Raw genomic sequence first — 12762 nt, 5'->3', positions numbered from 1 at the left:
AGTCATTGAGTATATTTAAAGCAGAGATTGACAGATTTCTAAATACTAATGACATAAAAGGGATATGGGGAAAGTGTAGGACAAAGGCACTGAAGTAGATGATTAGCCATGTTTATACTGAATGGCACAGCAGGCTCGATACGCTGAGTGGCCTACTCCTGCTATGTTCCTCAGGTGAGATCAGTTAACGTCACATAAAATGGGGATCGAATCTAGGATCCGTTAACCCCGACCCAGCAGTTGCTAACAGTCGGCATGGCGATAACATATTTCAAGCATCGCTTTACCTCCATGAACACAAAGGAACTCATTGTTGCTAATGGGGCCTGGCTCAGCAAAAGTCTTGAATTTGTTCAGCCACTGGCGTGATACGTAGAACTGAAGCAGACTAGGTTCCATCATATTCAATAGATGAGTTACCCTCTGCCTTTCCTTCTGCATCTCCTCGCTGCTTTTTCTGCCGAATAAAAATGACATGAAAATGCAAAGCTAAAAATTCACAGTAGCTGGATTTCCTGTTGATACCACCACAGAATTGTTTTATCCTCATCCTGCAGTGTTATCACAAGTATTGTTGGACTCTGCACCAAAACACTTCAAAAAAGAAATCACCTCAAATTGTTCCACAATGAAACACATGCCATCAGGTGTCATCTTCGTATCATACACCTCTCCCTGGATACAACTCATATTTGGAGCGAAGGTCATAGAATTATACAGCACAAACAGGAGACCAACTGGCTCACTGCACCTGTGTCCACTCAGAGCTATCCAATCAGCCCCACTCCCCTGCTCTTTCCCCACCATACCCCACAAATGCTTTCTTTTCAACATTATATCCAATTTTCTTTTGGAAGTTACTATTGAATCTGCTTCCATTCCCCTTTCAGGCAGTGCATTCCAGATCATAAATCGCTGCGCTTTGAAACAAAAATGCTATTCTCCCTATATCCTTGCCCCTCTCCTCCTCTACCCTCCCCCCACCCCACTTTGCAACACCTCCACCCTGTCCCCAAGTAATGGCACTGTACTTAATTCCTAGGAACACTGCGACTCGGCAAAATGAAAAAATGCAGACTTGGATAAATGGATTTTAATCAGCACTACTTAGTCATTCTGCCTATTGAGCAAAATGTTCAACTATATGACAAAGATTGCTTTTCTGAAGGGAAGGAAAAGTTTATATTCAGAACCAAAGAATAATCAATAGTTGTTAAACATTAAGGGTTGGATGATGTAATACACGTCAAATAACACTGCCAACCAGTACTGCAGTGCAGTACTGAAGGAGTCCTGCATTGTTGAAGGTTCTGCCTTACAGGTGAGGCATTTGAGGCCCTGTCTGTCTTCTCAGGTGGGCATAAAAGCACAAAAGATGAGCAAATAAGTTCTCCCAGCGTCCTGGTCAAAATTAATTCCAGTACCACAAAGAGATTATCTCGTCAATTATCTTATTGCTGTTTGTGGGAGCTTTCTGTGTGCAAATTGGCTGCTGCATTTCCTACATTACAAACAGCAACTACAGCTACAACACAAGCATCTACCCGACAACAGGCAAATTAGCCCAGACACGTCCTGTCTGAAAAAGGCAGGACAAATCCAATCCGGCCAATTACCACCCCATCAGTGTACTCTCAATCATCTGCAGTGAGGGAAGTTGTTGTTGATAGTGCTATCAGACTGCACTTACTCAGCAACAACCTGCTCACCAATGCTTAGTTGGGGTTCTGCCAGGGCCATTCAGCCAAAACACATCACAGCCTTGGTCCAAACATGGACAAAAGAGATGAATTCCAGAGGCGATGGAGAGTGATTACCCTTGACATTAAGGCAGCATTTGATTGAATATAGCCTCAAGGAGCCCTAGAAAAATCAAAGTCAATGGGAATTAGGGGGAAAGCCCTCCACAGGTTGGAGTCATATCTGGCACAAAGGAAGATGGTAGTGGTTGTTGGAGGCCTCAGGAGTTCCTCAGAGTAGTGTCCTAGGCCCAACCATCTTCAGCTGCTTCATCACCTTCCCTCCATCATAGGTCAGAAGTGGGAATGTTCACTGATGATTGCAGAGTGTTCAGTACCATTTGCAACTACCCAGACACTGAAGTAGTCAGTGTCCATTTGCAGCAAGACCTGGACAACATTCAGGCTTGGACTGATGTGTAGTGCTAACGTTACTTGCCACTTAAGTGCCAGGCAATGACCATCTCCAACAAGAGAGAATCTAACCATCCTCCCTTGACATTCAGTGGCATTACCATTGCTGAATCCCCCACTAACATCCTGGGGGTTACCACTGACTAGAACCTGAACTGCAGCAGCCACATAAATACTGTGCTACAAGAGTAGTTCAGAGGCTGGGTGTTCTGCAGCAAGTAACCCACTTCCTGACGCCCCAAAGCCTGTCCACCATCTCCAAGACACAAATCAGGAGTGTGATGAAATACTCTCCACTTGCCTGGATGAGTGCAGCTCCAACACTCAGGAAACGTGACACCATCCAGGACAATGCAGTCTGCTTGATCAGCACCCCATCCACCACCTTCAAGATTCACTCCCTCCACCACTGATGCACAGTGGCAGCAGTGTGTACCATCTACAAGATGCACTGCAGCAACTCATCACACCTCCTTTGTCAGCACTTTCCAAACCCGTGACCTCTTCCACTTAGAAGGACAGGGCAGCAGACACACGGGAACAACGCCATCTGCAAGTTCCCCTCCAAGTCACACACCATCCTGACTTGGAAACATATTGCCATTCCTTCACTGTCGCTGGGTCAAAATCCTGGAACTCCCTCCCTAACAGCACTGTGGTGCACCCGCACCCAGATGGACTGCAGCAGTTCAAGAAGGCAGCTCACCACCTTCTCAAGGGCAATTCGGGATGGGAAACAAATACTGGCCTTGCCAGCAGCATCCACATCCCATGAAACAATAACAAAAAACATTTGCTGCGCCATAAGCTTTGTATAGTTTGCAGCTTTGAAGTATGAAGTGCATTAAAATACTGCATTTATCATTTTCATCATTCTCGCCAGTTGCAGCGAGAGGAAGAATGTGACTGCACAATTTATACAATTGCCTACAATACATATACACTCACTCACTTTTGGAAGTTAGAAAGAAACAGATTATATTTGTCAAAATTGATAATAATGCACTCCCCCTAAAGGCATTCCAATTCACAGAAGCTGCATACAAATTGAATCAGTTTTTACTGCAGAGCTACGTGGCAGATTCCAGTGAATTTGCATTGTAAAATCTGAGTTGTTGCTAGGGGAATCAAAAACACAATTACCTTCCTTCTGCAGCACTATCAGTTCACAACTGTAAGTTGAATTGTCTGGACTTTACACAGCAAAATCAAAGCTCTTTACTTTCAAATACTATCTTGTATAAACGTATGGAGTTTGAATGAGAAAAATGCAATCTCATTTTAATGCAGTGTCTGGGAGCCCAGCATGATATGATTAACAAAGTCAGCTCAGTACCAAAGTTTAACACAGGGAGAACCATTATAATGCTTCAACACATGCTGAACAGCAGAGAGTGTATTGTAGAGGTACAGAAGAGGCAATCCAGAACCCTACTTTAAATTAAGCAATGACACTCGGACAAGTTCCAACTAGCAAAAGGCAAAGTTAGCTCCAATAGCAGGAAATGCTTCATAAAGAGAGAGAGTTCAATGGATGGAACCTGGTGAAGCTAGATGCATGCTAAACAGCAGAAGCAGCACATGACAGACCAGGGGTGTCCAACCTTTTTGATCTCCCCCATCCTCTCTCTCTTTCCCCTGCAGCAGCCACTCCCATTCAATCACTCACTCCCTGAACCGCCTGTAAACAGCAGGGGCTGCTCATCCCATCTTACCTGCGCCGCGAACCACCAATCATTGCTCACCCCACCGTCAGTCACTGACAGTAACCAATCACAGACAGGCGTCTGCTGTCCCTCAGGTGCAGGTCCCACCTACCCCTTTCCAATTGACGTACACTTTGAGAGCGGTCAAAGCCAAGCTAAGCCTCTGCTCCAGTAGCTATTGGCCAGTCCCAGAGATTCTGCCATCAATCAAAGCCAAGCCACAGGCAGCCAGTGTTAATTGCACAGGATTGACAGGCTGGATTGGAACCTTTGGTGGGCCGGGTTCTGGCCTGGGGGCCCTATGTTGGACAACGTTGCAATAGACAGAGCTAAGCAATCCCATAACCAACGGATCAGATCAAAGCTCTGCAGTCCTGCCACGTACAGTCATGAACGGTGGCACACAATTAAACAACTAACAGGAGGAGGAGGCTCCACAAAACATCCCCATCCTCAATGATGGGGGAGCCCAGCAAATCAGTGCAAAAGGCGCCTGAAGCACTTGCAGTCATCTTCAGCCAGAAGCGCCAAGTGGATGATCCATCTCGGCTTCCTCCTAAGGTCCCCAACATCACAGATTCTAGTTTTCAGCCATAATAAAAACAAGAAATGCTGGAACCACTCAGCAGGTCTGGCAGCATCTGTGGAAAGAGAAGCAGAGTTAACGTTTCGGGTCAGTGACCCTTCTTCCGAAGAAACGTTAACTCTGCTTCTCTTTCCACAGATGCTGCCAGACCTGCTGAGTGGTTCCAGCATTTCTTGTTTTTATTTCAGATTTCCAGCATCCGCAGTATTTTGCTTTTATTCTAGTTTTCAGCCAATTCGATTCACTCCATGTGATATCAAGAAATGGCTGAATGCACTGGATACAGCCAAGGATATGGGCCCTGACAACATCCCGGTAGTAAAGAAGACTTATGCTCCAGAACTAACAACAGCCCTTGCCAAGCTATTAGAGTACAGCTACAACAGTGACATCTACCAGACAAAGTGGAAACTTGCCGATATATGTCCGGTCCACAAAAAGCAGGACAAATCCAGTCTGGCCAATTACCGCCCCAGTCTACTCACGATCAGCAAAGTGATGGAAAGTGTTGTCGACAGTGCTATCAAGTGGCACCTACACAGCAATAACCTGCTCACAGATGCTCAGTTTGGGTTCTTCCAGGTTCATTCAACTCCAAATCTCGTCACAGCCTTGGTCCAAACATGAACAAAAGAGCTGAATTCCAGAGGTGAGAGTGACTGCCCTTAACGTCAATGCAGCACTTAACCGAGTGGCATAGAAACATAGAAAATAGGAGGAGTAGGCCATTCGGCCCTGCTCCGCCATTCAAAAAAGATCATGACTGATCGTCTAATTCAGTACCCTGTTCCTGCTTTCTCCCCATATCCCTTGATCCCTTTGGCATTAATATATCTATCTCCTTCTTGAATATAATTAATGACTTGGCCTCCACTGCCTTCTGCAGTAGAGAATTCCACAGGTTCGCCACCCTCTGGGTGAAGAAATTTCTCCTCATCTCGGTTCTAAATGGCGTACCCCGTATCCTGAGACTGTGACCCCTAGTTCTGGACTCCCCAGCCATCAGGAACATCCTCCCTACATCTGGCCCGTCTAGTCCCGTTAGAATTTTATAGGTTTCTATGAGATCCTCTCTCATTCTTCTAAACTCCAGTGAATATAGGCCTATTCGACCCAATCTCTCCTCCTACGTCAATCCTGCCATCCCAGGAATCAGCCTAGTAAATCTTCTTTGCACCCCCTCCAAGGCAAGAACATCCTTCCTCATAAGATGACCAAAACACAATACTCCAGATGTGGTCTCACCAAGGCCCTGTATAACTGCAGTAAAACATCCTTGCTCCTGTACTCAAATTCTCTTGCAAAGGCCAACATGCCATTCGCCTTCCTAACTGCTTGCTGCACGTGAATGCTTGCTTTCAGCAACTGGTGTACAAGGACACCCAGGTCTCATTGCACCTCCCCCTTTCCCAATCGATTACCATTCAGACAATAATCTGCCTTTCTGTTTTTACAACCACAGTGGATAACCTCACATTTATCCACATTATACTGCATCTGCCATGCATTTGCCCACTCACCCAACTTGTCCAAATCATATTGGAGCCTCTTTGCATCCTCCTCACAGCTCACTTTCCCTCCCAGCTTTGTATCGTCTGCAATCTTGGATATGTTACATTTAGTTCCCTCACCCAAGTCATTAATCTGTAATGTGAATAGCTGGGGCCCAAGCACGGATCACTGCAGTACCCCAGAAGTCACTGCCTGCCACCCGGAAAAAGACCCGTTTATTCCTACTCTGTTTCCTGTCTGTCAACCAATTCTCAAGGAGCCCTAGCAAAACTGAAGTTAATGGGAAATCAGAGGAAACCTCTCCACTGGTTGCTGTCATACCTAGCACAAAGGAGAATGGTTGGGGTTGTTGGAGGCCAAATATCTAAACCCCAGGACATCACTGCAGGAGTTCCTCAGGGTAGTTTTCTCAGCCCGATCATCTTCAGCTGCTTCACTGAAGTGGGGATGTTCACTGATGATTGCATTGTGCTCAGTACCATGCATGACTCCTCAGATACTGAAGCATTCCACATCCACATGCAGCAAGACCTGGGTAACTTTCAAACTTGTGGCAAGTAACATTCACTCCACACAAGTGCCAGGCAATGACCACCTCCAACAAGAGAGAATCTAACCATCTCCCCTTGACATTCAATGGCATTGCCATCGCTGAATCCCCCACCATCAACATCTTGGGGGTCACCATTGACCAGTAACTTAATTGGACCAGCCACACTGTGGCTACAAGAGCAGGTCAGAGGCTGGGAATTCTGTGCCGAGTAACCAACCTCCTGATTCCCCAAAGCCTGTCCACCGTCTACAAGGCACGTCAGGAGTGTGACGGAATACTCTCCACTTGCTTGCTCGTGCAGCTCCAACAACACTCAAGGAGCTAGATACCATCTAGGACAAAGCAGCCCACTTGATCAGCACCCCATCCACCACCAACGCACAGTGGCAGCAGTGTGTACCATCCACAACATGCACTGCAGCAACTCGCCAAGCCTCCTTTAACAGCACCTTCCAAACTCACGACCTCTACCACTTAGAAGGACAAGGGCAACAGATGCATGGGAACACCACCACCTGCAAGTTCACCTCCTTGCTACACAACATGACTTGGAACTATATCGCCATTCCTTCACTGTCGCTGGGTCAAAAACCTGGAACTCCCTTCCGTACAGCATTGTGGGTGTACTTGCACCAGATGGACTGCAGCTGTTCAAGGTGGCAGCTCACCACCACCTTCTCAAGGGCAATTAGGGATGGGCAACAAATGCTGGCCTTGCCAGCGATGCTCACATCCCATGAAAGAGTATAACAACAATAACCGGAGTACAGCAGTGGAAGCAAACATAAATCATTTAAGAACCAGCTGATTTCTGGAATGGTGAGAGGAGAGGGAGAGGGGCAGTCAGGCTGTTTCGATTGGAAGAGCTCTGAAGGACCAAATGTCCTCCCTCACACATATAGATCTTCCATGCAAAGAAGTGGTGGTTAGATCTTACCTGTAGTTCAATCTACCATCAGATAACATTTGAATGCCAGTCTTAAATGAATACTTCTCGTCTGTATTTACCATGGAGGTAGTCATGGAAGCTAGTGAGTTCAAGGGAGGGAAGAGCGATATCCTGGAGCATATCAACATTACAGAGGAGGAGGTGTTGGGAGGTTTTGAAGCGCATTAAGGTGGATAAATCCCCAGGGCCTGACCAGGTGTATCCTATGATGCTATGGGAAGCAAGGGAGGAGATTGCTGGGGCCCTGGCAGAGATTTTTGTATCGTTAGCCACAGGTGAGGTACCAGAAGATTGGAAGATAGCCAATGTTGTGTCTTTATTTAAGATGGGCAACAGGGATAAGCCAGGGAACTACAGGCCGGTGAGCCTTACATCAGTGATGGGGAAGTTATTGGAAGGGATTCTGAGAGACAGGATTTATATGCATTTGGAAAGGCAAGGTCTGATTAGGGATAGTCAGCATGGCTTTGTGCGTGGGAAATCATGTCTCACGAATTTGAGTGAGTTTCTTGAGGAGGTGACCAAGAGGATTGACGAAGGCAGGGCAATGGATGTTGTCTACATGGACTTTAGCAAGGCCTTTGACAAGGTCCCGCATGGTAGGCTGGTCCAGAAGGTTTGAACACATGGGATCCAGGGTGAGCTAGCCAATTGGATACAAAATTGGCTTGGTAACAGGAGGCAGAGGGTGGTGGTGGAGGGTTGTTTTCCAGATTGGAGGCCGGTGACGTGGTGTGCCGCAGGGATCGGTGCTGGGCCCTCTGTTATGTGTCATATATATTAATGACTTGGATGAGAATGTAGGGGGCATGATTAGTAAGTTTGCAGATGACACCAAAATTGGTGGCATAGTGGACAGTGAAGAAGGTTGTCTAAGGTTACAACAGGATATAGATCAACTGGGAAAGTGGGCAAGGGATTGGCAAATGGAATTTAATGCAGACAAGTGCGAAGTGATGCATTTTGGGAAGTTAAACCAGGGCAGGACATATACAGTGAATGGCAGAGTCCTGGGGAGTGTTGTTGAGCAGAGACACCTTGGGGTGCAAGTATAGTTCCCTGAAAGTGGCAACACAGGTAGACAGGGTGGTGAAGGCGGCAGCATATGGCATGCTTGCCTTCATCGGCCGAGGCATTGAGTACAAGAGTTGGGACATCATGTTACAGTTGTACATAACTTTGGTTAGACCGCACTTGGAGTACTGTGTGCGGTTCTGGTCGCCGTACTACAGGAAAGATGTGATTAAGCTAGAGAGGATGCAGAAAAGATTCACAAGGATGTTGCCTGGTTTGGAGGGTTTGAGTTATAAAGAGAGGCTGGATAGGCTGGGTCTGTTTTCCCTGGAGCGAAGGAGGCGGAGAGGGGACATGATAGAGGTATATAAAATTATCAGAGGCATAGATAGGGTAGATAGCCAGAGTCTGTTTCCCATGGTAGGGGTGACTAAAACTAGAGGGCATAGATTTAAGATGAGAGGGAGGTTTAAAGGGGATCAAAGGGGTAAATTTTTCACACAAAGAATAATGGGTTATCTGGAATGAGCTGCCAGAGGTGGTGGTGGAGGCAGGAACACTAGCAACATTTAAGAGGCATCTGGACAGGTACTTGAATGAGCAAGGCATAGAGGGATATGGAATTAGTGCAGGCAGGTGGGATTAGTATAGATAGGCATTATGGTCAGCATGGACGCAGTGGGCCAAAGGGCCTGTTTCTATGCTGTACGACTCTATGACTCTATAATACACACATTGCACTCTACAGCAGCTATTTTATCTATGTAAGGTACTTTGGGGCCAGAAAAATACAGTGCAGGAAGCAAAAGATTGTACCTTACTTTAATACATACATTTTGTTCAGAGACCATTTAGACTAGCATTTCACTTTTATTTTGAAATAATTCATCTCAGCCACAGTGGCAACTGAGAGTGCTGCAAATAGCCTTGGTACCCACGGGCTGAGGGCAAATACCCAGGGTTCGGGCATATGATTGATGTCCAGTGACCCTGCTGGAACACAGGTGTTCACATGCATATGAATGTCAGTTAAGGACAGGATCAGACCTGGACATGATTTCCCCCTCCCCACCCCTGGTTAAGCAGTCTTCTGACACTCATCTCACAATCAGGTAAGGTACCAAACCACACTCACTGGAATAGTAACCCAGTAACAGTGGATGCCTTCAGGAGAGGAGCAAATTGGCACAAAAAGATTTGCATTTATATAGCACTTTTCATGACTTCAGAATACCCTGAAATGCTTCACAACCAATCAAGTACTTTTTGAAGTGTAGTCACTATTGTAATGTAGGAAACACAGCAGCCAATTTGTGCACACAAGCTCCCACAAGCACCACTATGGTAATGACCAGATAATTATTTTAGTGAAATAAAAGCAAAATACTGCAGATGCTGGAAATCTGAAACAAAAACAAAAAGTGCTGGAAATACTCAGCAGCTCTGGAGAGAGAAGCAAAGTTAACGTTTCAGGTCTGTGACCTGTCATCAGAACTGTGACGCCGGTTGAGAAATAAATATTGGTCAGGAGACAATGGAGAACTCCCTCTTTTTAAAAAAAAAAGGGTCAACTGAGAGCGCAGATGGGGTCTCTAGAATTTGTGCTCAAGTCCCTGGAGTGGGACTTGATCTCCCAACCTTTGACTGAAGCAAAGTATTGCTACAGAGCCACTTGACACCACAAAATCACGAGCAGGGCCATTAGGTTTCCTCATCCGAACATGGTTATACAGGACTACATTGGAAGTTTGAGGTTGACTTGGTTGCTGAAAATCCAGGCATTTAAAGTCATGAACCAGCAGGGCCACTGGTTAGCAGGGTCTGGATCAGTCAAAATCTATTCTTATGTGGAACCACAATTCCAGGTGCTTTTCCAGGGACAACAAAAACCAGCAGCCTTCAAGAGAATGGAGTTACCTGTAGAAGAGCACATAAGCTTCTGCATTCTGCACAGTTGATTCAGACACTTCCATAACACTCTGATCATCAAATTCAAACCATCGACCATTCAGATCATTTAGGCAAAACGCTGTATAATGTCCACCTAGAGTTAGAAAAATACACAAACTTCTGTAAAGGTATGCTGGGTTAACTCAATGATGATAAAATCAGGTCAGTGGCTCACAGCAACAGAAAAGCTTCATACTACAATTGAGTGGGGATTTTTGAATCAGCATTTGGGAGGAGTGAAAACCAATGACTTTTCTGACAACATATAAAAGGAGCTACCATTCCCCCACAATGAGCTGAGATAAGCAAAAGTGGGATTCTCTCTTCTCCCCTCTCCCCAAGAACGGCGGAGAAGATTTTCAGAAATCAGATTACAAATTCATAACCTTTGTGACTCGAAGAGTTTTTTTACGAAATCAACAACCAACCTTGCTGACTTTGCACCATATCCCCAGAATTCCTCTCCTTCCAGCAACACATTTCAACGGATGCCTGAATCTGGTTACACTACCTGCTTCAACAAACTTCTCTGGCAATTAATTCTGTAAGTGTTAGCCTCTGGGTGAAAGCAAGGCTGACGCTGCACTAAATGGTACAAATTTTAACAGCTTGGACAAGGTTGAAAAGGATCATTTAAAAAAAGCAATTGAGATTCTGGGCTTTTTACATAAAAACCAGGAAGTGATATTGAATTTATACATGGCATTGATTCGGTCACAACTGAAGTACTGCATTTACTCATTATTAAATGGTATTAGTGTCAACGAAAAAATACAGCAAAGATTACATTTCGAAGACAGACTCAAAATAATTCAGGACTCTTTCCACAAGAAGGGAGGAGAGGAGGCGGGGAGGTGGAGATTAAAATTATGAAAAGTTTAAAGAGACCAAGAGTGACAGACTGTTTCCACTGATTTTGGCAAAATCAATAAAGGGCGTAGACTGATGATCATTAGAAATTCAAGGGAGAAGTTAGAAGAGGGGAAATGGAATATAGAATCCTTTACTGCAAGTTTCCTTTGGAACAGGGGCTACATCAGAGGGTAACAGACATAATGTGTGAAGCTACCCATAGAACTTCTATGATTCTATATATCATATTTTACTACACTAACAAAAAAGACTTCCATTTATACATCACCATGACCTCATGACATTTCAAAGTGCTTTGCAACCAATTAAGTGCTTTTGAAGTGCAGTTACTGTTGAAATGCAGGAAACATGGCAACCAATTTGTACTCAGCAAGGTCCCAGAAACAGTAGTGAAATAATTACCAAGTAATCTCTTTTAATGATGCTGGTTGAGGGTTAACTGTAGCACAAAATTTTGTTTGTTATGCTCAACAAATTTTAATTATTCAGACGCCAAAGGAAACCTTCAGAATAGCATTAACTTAACAGTTTACAGTAAAAGAAATCTCACTGCAGCAACATTATGTAAGAACATCCTGCAAAAAGCAGTGAGATGATCAACAATTTTTTTTTCAAATAGAGCTGGTTGAGGGCAAAACATTCGTCAGACAACACAAGAACTTCCTGCTCTTCCAATAGTGACATCGGACATAACATCACTATTGGGCCACTAAAACAAACAGATGGAACCTTAGTTCAGCATTCCATCTTAAGCACAATACACAACCTCAACTTAAAAAAACCTGGTGTCATAATAACCTTCATAAGAAAACAACAGCTTGGTCAGATTAAGGCATTATATTATAACAGCTATTCGTGATACTCACAACTGGCAGTACCATGATGGCAGATAATTGATAAAAGATCATAAGTCGTGATTTGAGAAGGGCTGTCTTTAGCAAGGAAAGGCTGAAGGTCAAGTCCTTCCAATGGGAATGACACATGGTTGTTGATTTTGGTGGAAAACATGAGCTCATGCCTGAATCGCTTCAAGTGAATGCACAAAATCTACGATGAAAGACATGCAATTATAACTTTATTGGATCTCTCAAAGTGCTTCACATACAATTAATCAGTTTAAAATTCAAGTCACTTATGTCGGCAAATATGGCAGATACTCTCTGCAAAACAAGATCCCACAGACAGCAGTGAAATAAATGGCTTCAGCTTAGATTAACTGCGCGTGTCCCGGTGTGGGGTTTGAACCATGACCTTCTAACTGAAGCAAGAGCGCTACTACTGAAACAAATCAGAAACCCAGCATGCTATTTCACCAGTGGGACCACCACAGCCCAACATCTACAACATTCCAATGAGTGCATGAAAAGCAATCAGGAGTGGGAACTCTGATTGCTGCCTTCCCCTCCCCTTACCAGAACCAACTGTACAAACCAACTGGAAAATTGTCCGAGACTGAGACTCGGATT

The 12762-nt window shown here is 44.8% G+C and overlaps 1 protein-coding gene across 5 annotated transcripts in view; it reads right to left on the bottom strand.

The window, feature by feature from the left end:
• usp33 (ubiquitin specific peptidase 33) overlaps positions 1–12762 on the bottom strand; it is an 80667-nt gene that overhangs the window by 24359 nt on the left and 43546 nt on the right. For all 5 annotated transcript variants that reach the window (XM_068036684.1, XM_068036687.1, XM_068036685.1 and 2 more), the window contains 3 exons: positions 12163–12343; positions 10391–10517; positions 288–457 (listed from right to left, as the gene is read on the bottom strand). In XM_068036684.1, coding sequence (XP_067892785.1) covers positions 288–457; positions 10391–10517; positions 12163–12343 — 478 coding nt within the window. The remainder of the gene's footprint in view (positions 1–287; positions 458–10390; positions 10518–12162; positions 12344–12762) is intronic.

The sequence above is a fragment of the Heterodontus francisci genome, chromosome 8 (genome assembly GCF_036365525.1).
Source record: "Heterodontus francisci isolate sHetFra1 chromosome 8, sHetFra1.hap1, whole genome shotgun sequence".
NCBI classification, from domain to species: Eukaryota; Metazoa; Chordata; class Chondrichthyes; order Heterodontiformes; family Heterodontidae; genus Heterodontus; species Heterodontus francisci.
This window is presented reverse-complemented; position numbering and strand designations above follow the sequence as displayed.